Consider the following 19,538-nt stretch of genomic DNA (forward strand, 5'->3'; position numbering starts at 1 on the left):
CCACATTACCTTCTTGATACAAATGCATGTATGATAGGATCTGATGTAAGTCTTGCTGAGTACCTTTGTACTCACGTTTGCTTTATCTATGTTTTGCAGGTGAGATATCTGTCTCACTAGTAGTACCGCTTGGACTTCGACGAGTAGCTTGTTACCTCAGCTACAATCTTGTACCCTTGGGAGGGACCTGTAGATAGTCAGGCCTCTTAGCCTTTTTCTTTTGTAGTTGTCTATACTCAGACATGTAATGATTCCGTTGCTTGTATGCTCTAAATGATGGGTCATGTGACCCCTGTTTGTATTTAATGCTATGTGGCTCTTCTGGGCCTTTATCTATTTGAATTGCGTTATGTTGTGATGCCATGTTGTACAGCACATACTTGCATGTTATGCGTACGTGTGACGTGTATTGCTATGTGTGGGATCCGACAATCTAGTTGTTTATCCTTGGCAGCCCTCTCTTATGGGGAAATGTAGTCTAGTGCTTCCTTGATCCATAGTAGTCCGCTACAGCCCGGTTCACCGGAGTCCTGCTAGCCCAGTACTACTGCTCAGGACACTTGACTGGTCGGCATGTGTTTCACTTTGTTCCTGTGTCTGTCCCTTCGGGAAAATGTCACGCGGTGACATCCGGAGTCCTGCCTAGCCTGCTACAGCCCGGGTTCCCCGGAGTCCTGTTAGCCCAGTGCTACAGCCCGGATTCACACGCTGCTGACCGACATGCTTGATGTGAAACACGTATGCCTGTCCCCATTGGTTAGTGCCGCTTTGGGTTCACGACTAGCCATGTCGGCCCGGGTTCTCTGTCATATGGATGCTAGCGGCACTATCATATATGTGAGCCAAAAGGCGCAAACGGTCCCGGGCCATGGTAAGGTGACACCCGTGGGAATACCGTGCGTGAGGCCGCAAAGTGATATGAGGTGTTACCGGCTAGATCGATGTGACTTGGAATCGGGGTCCCGACAGCCTTGGTATCAGAGCCTGACTGCCTGTAGGATTTCCAAGCCAACCTAGTCGAAGTTGATTCTAGAAATTCTTTAGCTATATAGGGGAATTGATTGTGGAAGGGAACGTAAGGCTCTTTTTACTCCTTATACCTCATGCCTTCTGATCTGAGTCATCCTATCTTTCCTACGGGTTAAGGAACTAGGCTTCCTCTTCCGTGTATCAGGATCACGTGTTACTACTTTGTAGTCTCTTAGGATTGGTTGATCTGAGTCATATTCCAGTTCGAGTACCTCCGGTGTAGTCTGTTTAGTAATATCTCAGAACCTTGAGTGATGGTGTTGAGTTTGGTACTACCCCATCGTTTGCAGGATGTCTCATTTTGAGCATTTTACTGCCGTTATGCTGCCGGAATTGTCCTAGGAGTTGGAGAGATACTAATTTCTTGTGCTATTCTACATCCTTATGATGATGCTGAATCCATCCTTTGTTTCCTTGGTTGGTTCTTCAGGATGTTGTCAGCTAACCGAAGTTCTGTTGCTCGTAGCCGGAACCACAGAGATGGTAGGGATGAGGATCCTCCCGATCAGTCTTCTTTGGCAAAGTTCATGTTAGAGATGGAGAGGAACAAGCGTGAGTCTAACTGCTTGTTAGCACATATCAAGGAGAACACCGCACCCCAGTGCAAAGAGTCAGCGACCATCTATGATTTCATTGGTCTGAAACCACCTACCTTCCATCATTCCATTGAACCACTCGATGCAGATGACTGGCTCCGTAGTATCACTATCAAGTTGCGTTCTACGAACGTAGCTGAAGGTGACAAGGTCACCTATGCTGCATATCACCTGGAAGGTCCTGCTAGTCTTTGGTGGCAGAACTATGAGGCTATGCTTCCAGCTGGCCAGATAACCACCTGGAGAGATTTCACTGAGGCTTTTCGCGAGCATCACATTCCTCAGGCTCTCATTGACCGCAAGAGAGAAGAGTTCTGTAGTTTCAACCAGGATAAGATGGTTGTTGATGCTTACAGTAGAGAGTTTGAGAACCTCGCCCGCTATGCTACAGAAGAGGTGTCCACGGACGCCAAGAAGCGGGCTAGGTTCCAGAAGGGTCTCAACCCCAAGTTGCATCGTGATCTCCACTTGCATCATTGCAATACATTCCAGGCTCTTGTGAACAAGGCCATTAATGCAGAGACAGCTCAACTCACTTACGAGGAGTCTCGTAAGCACACCCGTGATTTGGGTTCTTCCTCCGGTTCTACTTCGCAGAAGCGTCGGATTTGGGTTCCGAACTCTGCTCTTCCACCCGGTTATACACCGAGGCCTTCTTATGTGGCGCCTCACCCAGCTCAACCGTATTCTCCACCCAGGCCTACTGGTAGACCGCTTCTCAATGCGGGTCCACGTCCTACCTCAGGGACTTGCTTCACATGCGGAGAGCCAGGACACTATGCACGTGACTGCTCTCAAACCAGTTATGCTCCACCCCAGCCCGAGAAGCCTATTGGCCGAGGTAAGACACCATGCAAGATGATCAGTATCAAGTCGGCTCCCACTGAACGTGGACGTGTGCATCACGTCTCAGCTAAAGACGCTCATGATGATCCGGATGTCGTTCTTGGTACACTCCTTGTCAATTGTCACCCAGCATCGGTTCTGTTCGATACTGGAGCATCTCATTCCTTCATTTCCGAAAGCTATGCTAACTTGCACAACATGTCATTTTGTGATATGCCCTCTCCACTAGTCATGCAAACTCCTGGATCCAAATGGCAAATTTCTAGTGTAAGCCATGGTAATGAAATCCTTGTTGACAGACTTGTATTCCTTGCCTCACTTGTAGCCCTCAAGTCTACAGATATTAACATCATCTTGGGTATGGACTGGATGAAAGCTCATTATGCCAAGATTGATTGTTACACCAGGTCCGTTCAGCTTACCCACCCATCTGGCAAGATAGTCACTGTCTCCACCAGAGTTGCAAAGCGCCAACTCTATTCTTTTAATGCCAGCCCTCTTCCAGACCTTGAAGTTATCCCGATAGTCCGTGACTCTCCGGATGTCTTTCCTGAGGAACTGTCAGGTATTCCACCTGACAGAGATGTAGAGTTTGTCATAGATCTTATCCCAGGAACCGCTCCAATTTCTAGGAGACCTTACAAGATGGCACCCTTAGAACTAGCTGAGCTTAAGAAACAACTCGATGAATCCTTGCAAAAGGCTTTCATCCGTCCCAGTTCTTCTCCTTGGGCTTGCCCCGTTCTCTTCGTCAAGAAGAAGGATGGTACGGACCGGATGGTTGTAGATTATCGTCCCGTTAATTTGGTCACGATAAAGAACAAGTTTCCGCTCCCCAGGATCAACGACCTATATGATCAGCTCACTGGATCCTCAGTCTTTTCTAAGATGGATTTGAGGTTAGGCTACCACCAAATCAAGATCAGAAATGGGGACATTCCTAAAACGGCTTTTGTCACTCGTTATGGTCAGTACGAGTACACCGTCATGTCCTTTGGTCTAACCAACGCTCCAGCTACATTCTCCCGCTTGATGAACTCGATCTTCATGGAGTACTTAGATAAATTCGTCATGGTTTACCTCGATGATATCCTTATTTACTCGAAGAACGAGGAAGAGCATGCCGAACATCTTAGACTTGTGTTAGAAAAACTCAGAGAACACCGCCTTTATGCCAAGTTCTCCAAGTGCGAATTTTGGTTACCATAAGTGACCTATCTCGGCCACGTGATCTCTGGTAAGGGCATTGCTGTCAATCCCGAGAGAGTTCAAGCCGTTCTTGATTGGACTCCGCCTGAAATGGTTAAGCAAGTTAGGAGTTTCCTTGGCCTAGCCAGTTATTGTCGCCGCTTCATTGAGAACTTCTCCAAAGTGGCCAAACCTCTCACGGAACTTCTCAAGAAAGATAAAAAGTTTGAGTGGTCCCCACAGTGTGAGTACAGTTTTCAGGAACTGAAAAGACGCCTGACTTCTGCTCCCATACTTGTGCCACCGGATTTCACTAAGGACGTTGTTATCTATTGTGACGCCTCACGACAGGGACTAGGTTGCATTCTTATGCAAGATCGCCATGTGATTGCCTATGCATCTCGACAGTTGCATCCACATGAGGAGAATTATCCTACACATGATCTAGAGCTTCTAGCCGTAGTCTATGCACTTAAAACCTGGCGACATTACCTTCTTGGTAAGCGTTGCGAGGTTTACACCGATCACCAGAGTCTCAAGTATATCTTCACCCAACCAGATTTGAACCTTAGGCAAAGACGTTGGTTGGAGTTGATCTCAGATTACGACTTAGGGATTACCTACACCCCAGGCAAGGGAAATGTTATGGCTGATGCGCTAAGTCGTAAGTCCTATTGCAACAATCTCATGTTGCAGCAGGGCCAACCACTTCTCCATGAGGAATTCTGTAAGCTTAATCTTCACATTGCTCCTCATGGATTCCTTTCTACCCTGGTGGCGAAACCTACTCTTGTGGATCAAATCATCTCTCCTCAGAAGCAGGATACGGGAATTTCCTGGATCAAGAGAAACATTAACAAGGGAGTTGGTGGTAGTTTCTCTATAGATGATCGAGGTGTTGTTTTCTTTGAGAGTCGCTTGGTGGTTCCCAAGAATCAACATCTTCGACAATTAATCCTTAAGGAGGCGCATGAATCTCCTCTCACGATTCATCCTGGTAGTACTAAGATGTATCAGGACCTACGCCAGAGGTTCTGGTGGACTAGGATGAAGAGAGAAATTGCTCAGTTTATTGCTAACTGGGACGTTTGTCGTCGCGTTAAGGCAGAGCATCAAAGGCCTGCTGGCACCCTTCAACCTTTAACTATTCCTGAGTAGAAATGGGATAAAGTTGGTATGGACTTCATCACCGGCTTTCCCAGGACCATGAAAGGGAATAATGCTATCTTCGTAGTCATTGATCGTCTTTCCAAAGTGGCTCACTTCCTACCTGTTCGAGAGAGTATCACTACTAGTCAGCTCGCTAACTTATATATTTCTCGAATAGTTTCACTTCATGGTGTCCCACTAGAGATCAATTCAGACTGTGGTAGTCTTTTCACTTCTCATTTCTGGGAGAGTTTCCAAACTGCCATGGGCACCCATCTTTCCTTCAGTACTGCTTTCCACCCTCAATCAAGTGGTCAGGTGGAAAGGGTAAACCAAATTCTCGAAGAAATTCTTAGAGCTTGTGTTATCTCATTCAGTATGGATTGGGAGAAGTGTCTTCCCTTCGCCGAGTTTGCTTATAACAACAGCTACCAATCCAGCCTCAAGAAAGCTCCTTTTGAGGTTCTGTATGGACGAAGATGTCGAAATCCTTTGAACTCGTCAGAAACTGGTGAAAGACAATTCTTTGGACCGGATATGATCCAGGAGGCAGAAGAGCAAGTTCGTATCATTAGTGAGAATTTGAAAACAGCTCAATCTTGTCAAAAGAGCTAGTATGACCGTCGTCATAAGGAAGTGGCTTATGAAGTTGGCGACAAGGCTTACCTTCGGGTTACCCCTTTGAAGGGTACCCATCATTTCGGTATCAAGGGAAAGTTGGCTCCTCGTTAGATTGGTCCTTTTTACATTCTCGCTAAACGAGGAGAGGTTGCCTACCAGTTGGAACTACCCCCACATCTTTCTCGAGTACATGATGTCTTCCACGTCTCTCAACTCAGGCGTTGCTTCTCGGATCCCATCCGCGGAGTGGACCACGAAACGCTTGATCTCCAAGATAACCTCACATATCGAGAGTACCCTGTCCGCATTCTGGATCAAGCAGAGCGTGTCACCCGACGTCATAACATCAAGTTTCTCAAGGTTCAGTGATCTCATCATTCCGAGAGAGAAGCTACTTGGGAGCGAGAAGATCGTCTTCGACTTGAGTACCCCACTTTCTTCCCGCCAACTCCTGAATCTCGGGACGAGATTTTTTTGAGTGGGGGCGAGTTGTCACATCCCTAGTTCTGGTATGACCTAGACCAGCTAGTCTTTGTGCATCATGTTTAAATTCCATTTAAAATTGAAATGGGGATTTGTGAAACCCTCAGAATCATTCTGGAAATGACCCAAATAAAAAAATTGCTCTAAAAGGGTCCAAGAAAATGCTCATGTTGCTCTCTGAAAATCTTAGACAGAGATAAAATTCAAACCAACATTTTCAGGAGCTCATAAGTATTTATTTTGGACTTTTGGAATTAATTCAATAATTATTTGCATTGGATTTATATTTGATATTTTTCAAATATGATCCAATAACTCTGAAAGTTTGCAAGTGGCCTTGAATACTTTTAAACAGGCTACATAGTAATTTTCAAAAGTTTATGAAATGATTTGGTATAAAAATCAAATCAAAACAAATTAAACAAATAGAAAAGAGAAATAAGAGAGAAGGAGAGAAGTACCTGGGCCTTACCTGGCAGCCCATCTGGCCGGCCCAGCCCACCAGGGGCAGGGAGGTCTTCTTCCTCCCGCCAGTCGGATGCACAGAGCGTGCCCGACGTGCGCACGGCCACCGCACGCCACCTCCTGCCTCCCTGCTTGCTCCCGCGACCCCTGGAGACGCCACGCAGACCCCCTCGACTCTCTCTCACTCTCCCTCGCTCTCACCCCCTTTCCTGGATCCCTCTCCCTCGCATCCGAGCGAGCTCGTCGCCGCCGATCACTGCTGCCACGGCCACCGTCTCCACCTCGCCCCTCTGACGTGTCTACGAGCTCTGCGACGTCGTCCTCGTCTTCTCCACCGAGCCAGGCAAGCCGGGACGCACCGTAGCATCCTCATCGCGCTCGCCTTCGACCTCGGGCGCCGCCGATCGCCGTCCCCGAGTCGTCGTCCACAGCCCGTCCCCAAGCTCGCCAGCTGCACCAACAGAACCGTTGTGAGCTACTGGTCGTTTCCCCCATCCTTCCCTGCTCGATTTCTTCCTCTAGCCTCATCGCCCGTGAAACCGAGGCCGCTGTCTGCCATGGCCGGCGAGCCCGCGCTCCAGAGCCTCTCCTGCTCGCTCCAGGGGCACTGACACGCTCCTGGCGCCTCCAGGAGGCCGCCTAGCCACTCCGTTTGCTTGCTCAAGCACTGCAGCCGCAACCCCGCACTCACCCGAACTCCGGCGCCGCCACGAGCTCACTTCCGGCGAGCTCCGTCCACCCCACGGCCTCCCACCTTCTCCGTTAGATGCGCGCGAGCGCCAGCCACCCTCAGCACCCATCCGCGCGTCGAATGGACGCCGGAGCAGCGTTTCCAGCGAGCGTCCGCCGCGGTTTTGGTCGCCGCCGACCAAACTCCGGCGGGCTGACATGGCACTTGCTTAATTAGCACTAATCACATATTAGTTTAACCCCAAGGGTCAATGACAGACGGGCCCCACCGGTTTAGTTAACCAGCTAATGTAATTAGTTAGAATTAATCTAATTCGACTGGACCCACACGTCAGCCTCTGTAGTTGACACCGTGTCACTGACCAGTGGGTCCCACTGGTCAGGTTTGACCTGGACCGTACCCATTGACCTACTGACATCATGCTGCTGTCATGCTGACGCAATATATCATTTTCTGGTTTAAAAATAAATCAGGAAATTCCAGAAAATGCTATAAACTTCAAAAATTTATAGAAATTCAACCGTAGCTCAGATTGAAATAATTTATATATGAAAAATTATCAGAAAAAATCAATCTATCCATCTGTACCATTTTCATGCATGACAAACCAACTTATACATGCTGTATATGAGGAAACACATGAATGGCATTTATAAAGGCATATTTTGGAGTTGCATTTGGAACTTTGGTTCCAATGGACTTCTTGCAAATGAATGTTGGATGCATTAACTCAAACAAACATCACATACTCATGCCATGATCATGCATCATATTGTTGCATATGCTTGTGTTTGATTGCCGACACCGTTCCTTCTTGATAGGTCCTGCTCCGGAGACCGATCCAGAGTACTTGTCAGAGGAGCAGTGCCCCCATGTTGATCTACCAGGCAAGCAAACCCCCTTGTTCATTTCGATACAATCCTACCCTCTCGCTCCTGCTATCATTTATTGCATTAGGACAACAACAATTCAACTGCTACTTTGTGATGCGGTAGTTGAACCCATTCCTCTGCATGACCTGTCATTGCCATAGTAAATAGTTAAAACCCACTAGCATGTGTAGCAGTTGATTGAGCCATGTTGTGTTCCTACCATGTCATGCCTGCTATTGCTTAGAGTTGTGTCAGGTCTGATTCATCGGGAATGAATTGGAGTGGTACGATATGTTCTGGTGCTGAGAGTTAAGCGTGTGAACACGATTTGGTAAAGGTAGCGGTGAGAGGCCATGTAGGAGTACATGGTGGCAAGGGCGAAATCAGGCCTGGGGCAACTGGGGCTATAGCCCCAGGCATGGCCCAGCTAGTACACATGCATTTGTTTGTATTTTTTTCAAAATTTGGTGTAATAGAGGCCCAGCCCCAGGCCTGCTAATCCAACCCCAAGCAAGAGCGCATGGACGTGCATTTTCTTAGCCCATTCTATCCATCTACCAATTGCTAAACGAAATAGAATAGCCCAACGATACGTCCAGCTCGCCTAATCGAGGAAAATCTCATCTGATTGGAAACGAATACTGAATCACAGATGTGTCGCATCCCCTCGTCAAGGCGGCTCGGCGCTCATCGCAGAGCAGCCCCTGCTGCGCGCCTGAGCCCTAACAATCTGATTGGCTACCTCATGTTCTGTAATTCTCAGCTGCCCACTACCAAACCCAGGTAATCATCCAACAATTTATCTATTCTAGTATATATATATATATATATATATATTTAGTAAATCTGTTCCTAGTATATATCATCCAATAAACGCTCCCTCGCCTAATTTCCTAGTAGGTCTAATTCATCGGGAATGAATTGGAGTGGTACGATATGTTCTGGTGCTGAGAGTTAAGCGTGTGAACATGATTTGGTAAAGGTAGCAGTGAGAGGCCATGTAGGAGTACATGGTGGGTTGTCTCATTGGGACCGTCCTTAAGAACTGACTTCTGTGTAAGTTGTCCAATGACTAGCTACTACCACACATTGGGCTCCGGGCGCTCCAAGCTCTCTCGACTTATTAGCCAACTTGATCTCTGTCCAGGAGTTGCAAATAGTTTCTGGTGTTTGTAGGTAGTGTTAGTAGTCTACCAAGTGGCACCCGGCCAGGTGGGCTTGGGACAGACTAGGCACAATGGCACGGTGTACCAAGTGGCACCCGGATGGTGGGCTTGGGAACCCTGCTCACATCGTTTGGGGCCAGCGACACCCCGGCCGGATCTCCTTGCGGATGGAACCAGAATAGGCTATAAACCTGGATGAGAGACTTGCATGGTTAGTCAGGTCATGGCGACACCCTCGCTGGGCTTCCGCTTGAAGGTTGCCGAGTACACGTCGTGTAAACGGCAATAAGTGGTGAGAGCATGTGTGAAGAAGTACACCCCTACAGGGTTATCATGATCTATTCGAATAGCCGTGTCCTCGGTTATGGACTTCTTGGATGCTTACGTGGTACATAGACAACTTAAAGTGGATACTCTAAAATGCTCAAGACAAGTGTGAGTGCTATGGATGGGAGACGGGGATGAATCCATAGTAGTGTATTGATGTGGTGATTAGTGGACTCGTCTGCGCTGCCTCGCCTCAAAGAAGTTTCTCGTTGTCGTAGAACAGGATAGCCACTGAGTCAAAGTTGACTTGCTGCAACTAAACCCCACATTACCTTCTTGATACAAATGCATGTATGATAGGATCTGATGTAAGTCTTGTTGAGTACCTTTGTACTCACGTTTGCTTTATCTATGTTTTGCAGGTGAGACATCTGTCTCACTAGTAGTACCGCTTGGACTTCGACGAGTAGCTTGTTACCTCAGCTACGATCTTGTACCCTTGGGAGGGACCTGTAGATAGTCAGGCCTCTTAGCCTTTTTCTTTTGTAGTTGTCTATACTCAGACATGTAATGCTTCTGTTGCTTGTATGCTCTGAATGATGGGTCATGTGACCCCTGTTTGTATTTAATGCTATGTGGCTCTTCGGGGCCTTTATCTATTTGAATTGTGTTATGTTGTGATGCCATGTTGTACAGCACATACTTGCATGTTATGCGTACGTGTGACGTGTATTGCTATGTGTGGGATCCGACAATCTAGTTGTTTATCCTTGGCAGCCTCTCTTATGGGGAAATGTAGTCTAGTGCTTCCTTGAGCCATAGTAGTCCGCTACAGCCCGGTTCACCGGAGTCCTGCTAGCCCAGCACTACTGCTCAGGACACTTGACTGGCCGGCATGTGTTTCACTTCGTTCCTGTGTCTGTCCCTTCGGGGAAATGTCACGCGGTGACATCCGGAGTCCTGCCTAGCCTGCTACAGCCTGGGTTCCCCGGAGTCCTGTTAGCCCAATGCTACAGCCCGGATTCACGCGCTGTTGACCGACATGCTCGATGTGAAACATGTATGCCTGTCCCCATAGGTTAGTGCCGCTTTGGGTTCACGACTAGCCATGTCGGCCCGGGTTCTCTATCATATGGATGCTAGAGACACTATCATATATGTGAGCCAAAAGGCGCAAATGGTCCCGGGCCATGGTAAGGCGACACCCGTGGGAATACAGTGCGTGAGGCCGCAAAGTGATATGAGGTGTTACCGGCTAGATCGATGTGACTTGGAATCGGGGTCCCGACAGATTTGGGTGACTGTTCATGTATCGCGTGTAATAATCTGGTATGGAAAAACCTATTGGGGGAGGGGGGAGGATCCAGCCGACCACACCTTCAAAGCTATATCCTTCTTCGATAATGTTATTTAGATTGAGTTTGCTGCAAGGGGATGGAAAATCGAACGTTTGTATGCCAATTGGGAATGGAAAACTTAGTTTGCAAGCATGGAAAATCTTGGCAAAAAAACTGAACCGAGGCGAAATTTTCATGCATGCCAGTTAAACTTGTCATCCTCGGCCAACATAAATTGTCATGCAAATCATCCACAATTGCCATGATTCCCAGCTGATGTCAGCTTGTTAAGACAGTCCATCTTTGTTTCAGTTGGGTTGCCTCTGAGCAAGGAGAAGGCTGGGCTTTGCTGGTGGAGGTGCTTTCGAACTTTAGAGACATCCACTCACACAGCGGGCAGACAAGGAAGAATAATACTACTGAAGACCATAATCCTTCGATGATGTATTTTGGGAGTCCACGCGCACCAATCGAACCCTACGTTTACATTTATGTTTGAACTCATGGTATTATATTGCTGGTTTTGATCTGACGGCTTAAACAGGCCAGTTAGATCTATTAGTCTAACAAAAAAATGAAGGGATAACGATAAGTGAAGGGGTCCACGTACCAACATACGTGAGCCTCGATCAGAACTAACGCGCCCAGATTGGGGGCGCCCAGAAACCAACTCAGGTTTTGGGTCCCCTATAGCCAGCGCCATATTAAAGGGATACGGGAGAGAGTTGGCCACCTGCGAGAACACAATTCACGTAAGGTTTACTCTCCTCCCGATATTCTCACCCCATCCGATCAGGGGGAGCGTTGCAGCGACGGGAAGACCTAAGCCAGCCGCCGCCGTTGTCCCCGGCCAATGTCGGTGGCGTCCTGAAGGAATCAGGACGTCAAGGAGAACCTCTACTTCGACTACATCACCCCTGCATCAAGCCTGCACCAAGCAGGCGATCATTTCCACTACCGTGACATGTAATGATCCCCTAAACCCTTCTCTATTCATGCTTTTAAGGTGATCTAGATGCAATCATTTCCTGCTAATGGCATCCTAGAGATGCATAATTAATCCAACAATGGTATCAGTCGCCAATTTTGATTGCTTTTAGATCCCTATATCATGATCAGTAGATCGATATCATGTTTAGATCAATGTCAGGTTTAGGGTTCATGATCAAGATTGAAAGTTTTAGCCCCTGGTTAGCCCAAATATGCATGCTACTGTCTTGATGCCCTCTATAAATCATCATGTTTTAATTCTAATTTGTTATGGATCAGTACTGCCACCTATGTTCATCAATTTTAGTTAATCTAAGTTCAGATCTAATGCTCACCTTCATGTTAAGTTAATTAAAATTGATCATGTTTAAGTCATGTTTCCGTATGCATTAGCAAAATATAAGGCAGAGGGATACACGCACGTCAACAGTAGCAACCACTCATGTTTAAGAACCCTAGAATTTATCCCCAATTCGTAAGAACCCTAATTCTGCAATTAGGACTGTTTTCCCCGAATCATGCACTGATGTACACGAATTGGAGAAGATATGAGGAGAATCCTCACCTAATGCGCCGCGTAGCCGCCTCTTCCCTTCGGGGCCGGCACTGTGTCCACCGCGGTGCGAGGGCGGAGACGTCGTGACGCTGTCGTCCTCGGGACAACGCGCGGAAAGAACTTGAGCCGCTACCGCCGTGCTTATGGACGAACGCCAGCTCGGCCTTGTGGTCGTGCTTCCCGCCGTCACCCTGAAATGGAATCCCACGATGTGCAAACCCCGCCCCTCGCGCATGGCGTCAGCAGCCATGCTCGACGTAGGAGCACGCCGGACTAAGTCCGCGGCACGCTGCTCCGGCGAGCACAGCCGCAGCGCCGCCTTGGCCGGCGCGCCTCGGGCCACCGTTGAACGCCGCTGCTGCTCTCTGTAGCGCTAAACGCGGGGGGTCAGGGGAGAAAGTGACCTAGGGTTAGGCCGGTCGGCAGTTTTTGTTCCGGCCGCAAGCCGCGCCGGTCGTCCGATTCGATCGGACGGCTCACAGCGACGCGGAGTGCCGACTCAGGCCGGCGGGCATTGATGGGCCATTTTCGGCCACGGGCCTCAGCCCAGGTTGCCTTAGCCCAGCGCGTTTTTTATGGTTTTTCGCTGGTGGGTTGGGCCATTGAATAACCGTGGGTATTTTGGGCCATCGCGTTTTTCTGTGTTTTCCAGTGCACTGTAAGTTAATATCTTTTATGTTTTGCACTGTTGAAAACAGAAAATGCCTAAAAATATAATGAACACATTATTATTCTGGGTAAAATTGAACCAACGAGATATTTTGTTCAGGATTTATTATGTGTTTCTGCATGATGAACGTTTTTTAGACATCAAATAATGATAATGTCTTTTTTATGTTGATGTTTAAATTGAGAATGAAATGACTCTAATTTTAATTCAGACCAACGTTGTTTTATTACTATGAGTCATCCCCTATGATATTTTAATTCCATGTTTTTTCTGCCCAATGGTGTTTTGACATGGAGTTGAAATTAAATACTTGGCATGTTTGTTTATTTACCAACGTAAATTTATAACCATGCAAGTTTACTTATGAAATTTTATGATGATTTCAGCTTCCGCTCCATTCCGGTCTGACATGATTGAACCACTTACGGGGAGTAACTTCCCTCGTTGGAAGTCCCAAGTCAAATTATGTTTGGGTTGTAATGAGTTTGACTATGCCTTGAGGGAAGAAAAACCTGTGGCACCTGTGGCAGGTGCTACAGGGTATGTAGAACTCAAGAAGGACTATGATGTTAAGATGGAAAAGTGGAACAAGTCCAACCATATTGCACTTCTCATCATGAAAGCGACAATATCGCCGGACATTTCTGAAGCACTCACTAAGAAAGACACTGCTAAAGAATTCCTCACTGAAATGGAGGAGCAATTTAAAGGCTCCGACAAAGTGTATGCTCATGAGATTTTTGCTAAGCTTCTTCAGAAATACACTATTGACGAAAACGTTAGGCAACACATATTGAGGGTGGTAAATGCTTACACCAAACTTAAGGCCTTGGAGTTTTCTTTAAGTTACGCCATTCTTGTCATAATTATTCTTGAGTCTCTTCCAGAAGAGTTTGAACAATTTAAGGTCAACTATAACTCTCTAAAGGAAAAATGGCAACTCTCTGAGATGACCGCCAGGATCGTCCAGGAGGAAGAGAGGATCATGAGGCAGAAGAAAGACCATTTTTTCATGTTGGCTCTAACAAGAGAAAGCATGACGGGCAAGGTTTCCCAAAGCCTCAGAAAAAGCAAGTCAAGAAAGAAAGCACTAAGCCATTCAACCCTAAGGCATTCAAAGGTAAAGAAGCCGGCAGTTCTTCTTCTGCTCCTAGCAGCTCCATTGCTGGAGAAAATGCTTGTAACTTCTGCAAAGAGGAGGGACACTATCAAAGGGACTGCCCAGGCTTTCTAAAATGGATGAACAAAAGAGGTATTGATGAAATTACTTTTGTAGATGAATCTCTTTATGTCGATTTTTCTATAAAGTCATGGTGGATTGATTCAGGTGCAACCACTCACGTTGCTAAATCTATGCAGGGATTCGATACGATCCAAACTATAAGAGGAGGAACAAGAAAGCTTAAGGTTGCGAGCGGAGTTGAGGCCGATGTTGAAGCTGTGGGATCTCTCACGTTGGAGCTACACACTGGCCATACTCTTACATTGAATAATGTTATTTATGTGCCTACCTTAAGTAGGAATTTGATTTCAGTTTCTCGTTTAGATGATGATATGTATGAGTGCCATTTTGGCAAGAAACAATTTGCTTTGATCAAATGTAATAAGAATGTAGGCATCGGTGTTAGGCGAGGCCAACTATACATGTTATCTCTTAATAATGATTCAGTTATGCATGTGAGTGATGAAATTAATGTTGAGAAGAAATGGAAAGGAGTTAGTAATTCTTCGAAATTGTGGCATTGTCGTTTGGGCCACATTTCGAGGGGGAGAATGGAATGCTTAGTTAAAAATAAAATACTCCTCCCATTAGACTTCTTAGATGCAGACAAATGTGTCGACTGCATTAAAGGAAAATTCACACAAACAATTAAGAAAGGAGCAGTAAGAGCCACATGGGTTTTAGAATTAATTCACACCGACATATGTGGACCCCTTAATGTTAAGTCTGTAGATGGTTTTGATTCATTGATTACATTTACAGACGACTTTTCCCGCTATGGGTATATTTATCCCATACGTGACCGATCGGAAGCTTTGGAGAAATTCAAAGTCTATGAAGCGGAGGTTGAAAATCAACTGAACGTAAAAATCAAAGTTGTACAGTCTGATCGCGGGGGAGAGTATTATGGTAGGCATGCTCCTTATGGGCAGATTCCTAGACCTTTTGCCAAGTTCTTATCTGAAAATGGAATCATTGCTCAGTACTCAATGCCTGGTGAACCACAACAAAATGGTGTGGTCGAGCGCCGCAACCACACCCTTATGGATATGGTGCTAAGCATGCTTAGTCACTCGAGTTTACCAGTAAGCCTTTGGATAGAGGCATTAAAGACAGCTGCACACATACTAAATATTCCTCCAACTAAGTCAGCATCGAACACACCTTACGAGATGTGGGCGGGAAAGAAACCAAGCTTGAATTACTTACGAGTGTGGGGTTGCCCTGCTGAAGCTAAAGTTTTCAATCCACAACTAAAGAAATTGCATCCAAAAACAGTTAGTTGTTTCTTCGTTGGATACCCTCATAGGGGAAAGGGATATCGTTTTTATTGTCCAAGTCACACCACCAAGTTTGTGGAGACTAGACAAGCGGTATTTTTTGAGGATAATGAGGTCACAAATTTAAGGGAGATCGATCTTGAGGAGAAGCGGGTTTGTGTGCCATCCCCGACTATCCAAGAGATTGTTTTTCCAATACGAAGAAATGTGACATCTGATGATCCTGAATCTCACGGTTCAGTCTCTCAGTCGAATGGTGATCCAGAAACTAATAATGAGACAAATTGGGATCTCCAAGAAAATAATGAAAATGATGATGTTCCACCTGAAGGAAATATGCCCTAGAGGTAATAATAAAGTTATTATTTATTTCCTTATATCATGATAAATGTTTATTATTCATGCTAGAATTGTATTAACCGGAAACATAATACATGTGTGAATACATAGACAAACAGAGTGTCACTAGTATGCCTCTACTTGACTAGCTCGTTAATCAAAGATGGTTATGTTTCCTAACCATGAACAAAGAGTTGTTATTTGATTAACGAGGTCACATCATTAGTTGAATGATCTGATTGACATGACCCATTCCATTAGCTTAGCACCCGATCGTTTAGTATGTTGCTATTGCTTTCTTCATGACTTATACATGTTCCTATGACTATGAGATTATGCAACTCCCGTTTGCCGGAGGAACACTTTGTGTGCTACCAAACGTCACAACGTAACTGGGTGATTATAAAGGAGCTCTACAGGTGTCTCCAAAGGTACATGTTGGGTTGGCGTATTTCGAGATTAGGATTTGTCACTCTGATTGTCGGAGAGGTATCTTTGGGCCCTCTCGGTAATGCACATCACATAAGCCTTGCAAGCATTGCAACTAATGAGTTAGTTGCGGGATGATGTATTATAGAACGAGTAAAGAGACTTGCCGGTAACGAGATTGAACTAGGTATTGGATACCGACGATCGAATCTCGGGCAAGTAACATACCGATGACAAAGGGAACAACGTATGTTGTTATGCGGTCTGACCAATAAAGATCTTTATAGAATATGTAGGAGCCAATATGGGCATCCAGGTCCCGCTATTGGTTATTGACCGGAGACGTGTCTCGGTCATGTCTACATTGTTCTTGAACCGTAGGGTCCGCACGCTTAACGTTACGATGACAGTTATTATGAGTTTATGCATTTTGATGTACCGAAGGTTGTTCGGAGTCCCGGATGTGATCACAGACATGACGAGGAGTCTCGAAATGGTCGAGACATAAAGATTGATATATTGGAAGCCTATATTTGGATATCGGAAGTGTTCCGGGTGAAATCGGGATTTTACCGGAGTACCGGGAGGTTACCGGAACCCCCCGGGAGCCATATGGGCCTTCATGGGCCTTAGTGGAAAGGAGAAAGGGGCATCCCAAAGTGGCCGCGCGCCTCCCCCCCTCCCCTAGTCCTATCCCCTAGTCCTATTAGGACTAGGAGAGGTGGCCGGCCCCCCTCTCTCTCTTTCCCCCCTTGAGGATTCCTATTCCAACTAGGATTGGGGGGGAATCCTACTCCCAGAGGGAGTAGGACTCCTCCTGGCGCGCCCCAAGGCTGGCCGCACCTCTCCCCCCTTGCTCCTTTATATACATGGGCAGGGGGCACCTCTAGACACACAATTGATCCCCGTGATCGTTCCATAGCCGTGTGCGGTGCCCCCTGCCACCATATTCCACCTCAATCATATTGTAGCGGTGCTTAGGCGAAGCCCTGCGACGGTAGAACATCAAGATCGTCACCACGCTGTCATGCTGACGGAACTCTTCCCCGACGCTTTGCTGGATCGGAGCCCGGGGATCGTCATCGAGCTGTACGTGTGCTAAGAACTCGGAGGTGCCGGAGTAACGGTGCTTGGATCGGTTGGATCGGGAAAACGTATGACTACTTCCTCTACGTTGTGTGATCGCTTCCGCAGTCGGTCTGCGTTGGTACGTAGACAACACTCTCCCCTCTCGTTGTTGTGCATCAACATGATCTTGTGTGTGCGTAGGAAATTTTTTGAAATTACTACGTTACCCAACACCACCACCACCTCTGCCCATGGGTAGACCACGGCCTGAGAGGAAGAAAGCCATATCAGATGATTATATCACTTTTCTAATGGAGAACATGAATGATATGGGAAAGGTGGAGGATCCAACCTCCTATAAGGAAGCCATTAGAAGCGAAAATTCGTCCAAATGCTTGGTTGCCATGGAAGACGAGTTGAAATCCATGGGCTCAAACGACGTATGGGACTTAGTAGAAGTTCCCGATGGAGCTAAGAAAGTAGGCTGCAAGTGGGTTTACAAAACCAAGTATGATTTCAAAGGGAATGTCGAACGGTTCAAGGCAAGGCTAGTGGCAAAAGGGTATACACAGAGAGAAGGCATTGATTATAAGCAAACCTTCTCTCCAGTGTCAACCAAGGATTCTTTCAGAATCATAATGGCTTTAGTAGCTCATTACGACCTAGAACTACACCAAATGGATGTTAAAACGGCATTTCTAAATGGTGACTTGAAAGAAAACGTTTACATGGCTCAGCCAGAAGGCTTTGTTGTGGAAGGGAAGGAACATTTAGCATGTCGTCTAAAGAAATCAATTTATGGCTTGAAGCAAGCTTCAAGAGAGTGGTACCTCAAGTTTGATAAAATTATCAAAACTTTTGGTTTCACCGAAAATGTTGTGGACAACTGCATATACGTTAAGTTTAAAGGCAGTAGGTTCACATTTTTAGTCCTATACGTTGATGACATATTATTGGCATGTAGCGATAAGGGTACGCTGCATGAGACCAAGAATTTTCTGTCATCCAGTTTTGATATGAAAGATCTTGGTGAAGCCTCGTATGTCCTCGGCATCGAGATTCATCGAGATAGGTCCAGAGGAACGTTAGGACTATCTCAAAAAGCATACTTTGAGAGAGTACTGAAAAAATTCAATATGCATAAGTGCTCACCCTCACCTGCTCCTATAGTTAAGGGCGATAAGTTTGGGACATTTCAATGTCCGAGGAACCAATATGAAACTGATCAGATGAAGTCGGTTCCTTATGCTTCAGCTGTCGGAAGTATCATGTATGCTCAAATGTGTACACGCCTAGATTTATGTTTTGTAATCGGGATGCTTGGCAGATACCAATCAAATCCAGGACCGGACCACTGGAAGGCCGCAAAGAAAGTCTTGCGTTATATGCAAGGAACTAAGGATTTCATGCTTACATATAAAAGAACTGATAACCTAGAAATTGTTGGTTATTTAGACTATGATTTTGCCGGGTGTGTGGATAGTAAGAGATCCACGTCAGGTTATATATTCACACTCACGGAGGGGCTATATCGTGGAAAAGCTCCAAACAAACATTAACTGCTGGATCTACGATGCAAGCAGAATTTGTAGCATGTTATGAGGCCACCGGGCAGGCTGTATGGCTAAAGAATTCTATTCCCGAACTTAAAGTGGTTGACAGCATATCTAAACCAATTTTATTGTACTACGATAATGAACCGGCAGTTTTCTATACCAGTAACAACAGGTCAAGTAATGCTGCCAGACACGTTGACATAAAGTATCGTGTTGTGAAAGATAGAATCCAGAATCAAACAGTTGATGTTAAACACATAAGAACGAAGCATATGCTTACGGATTCGCTAACAAAAGGCTTACCACCCAGTATTTTTCGTGAGCATGTTGCCGGCATGGGACTACTGGAAGCCTGATGATTCTGGAATAAGAGGACCATTAAAATAAACCACTCCCCAATTAGCAAAATGTTTTCCATTTCGAAATAGGCGGGTGTGCTATAAGTGTTGAGGTTCTATAGCGTTTCGAGCTGTTGTAACACCTCACTTTGGTGCATCATTCCTATGTAGAATGGACGAATGAAGTTAAGCCTAACGATCAAGAGAGAGAATGTTGGTTTTGATCTGACGACTTAAACAGGCCAGTTAGATCTATTAGTCTAACAGAAAAAAATGAAGGGATAACGATAAGTAAAGGGATCCACGTACCAACATACGTGAGCCTCGATCAGAACTAACGCGCCCTGATCGGGGGCGCCCAAAAACCAACTCAGGTTTTA

At 46.1% G+C, this 19,538-nt stretch overlaps 1 protein-coding gene across 1 annotated transcript; it reads left to right on the forward strand.

The window, feature by feature from the left end:
- Window positions 1–13,335: 13,335 nt before the first annotated feature.
- Window positions 13,336–14,160, forward strand: LOC147972056 (uncharacterized). Its single transcript, XM_087524214.1, has one exon. The coding sequence runs from the start codon at window positions 13,336–13,338 to the stop codon at window positions 14,158–14,160; it is 825 nt and encodes a 274-aa protein (XP_087380340.1).
- The last annotated feature ends 5,378 nt before the right edge of the window (window positions 14,161–19,538 follow it).

The sequence above is a fragment of the Triticum urartu genome, chromosome 5A (genome assembly GCF_056163025.1).
Source record: "Triticum urartu cultivar PI428250 chromosome 5A, HENAU_Tu73, whole genome shotgun sequence".
Taxonomy (NCBI): domain Eukaryota; kingdom Viridiplantae; phylum Streptophyta; class Magnoliopsida; order Poales; family Poaceae; genus Triticum; species Triticum urartu.

Excerpts from the sequence above, each read along its gene's own strand:
- LOC147972056 (XM_087524214.1), top strand. The coding sequence starts at position 13,336 with ATGATTGAACCACTTACGGGGAGTAACTTCCCTCGTTGGAAGTCCCAA.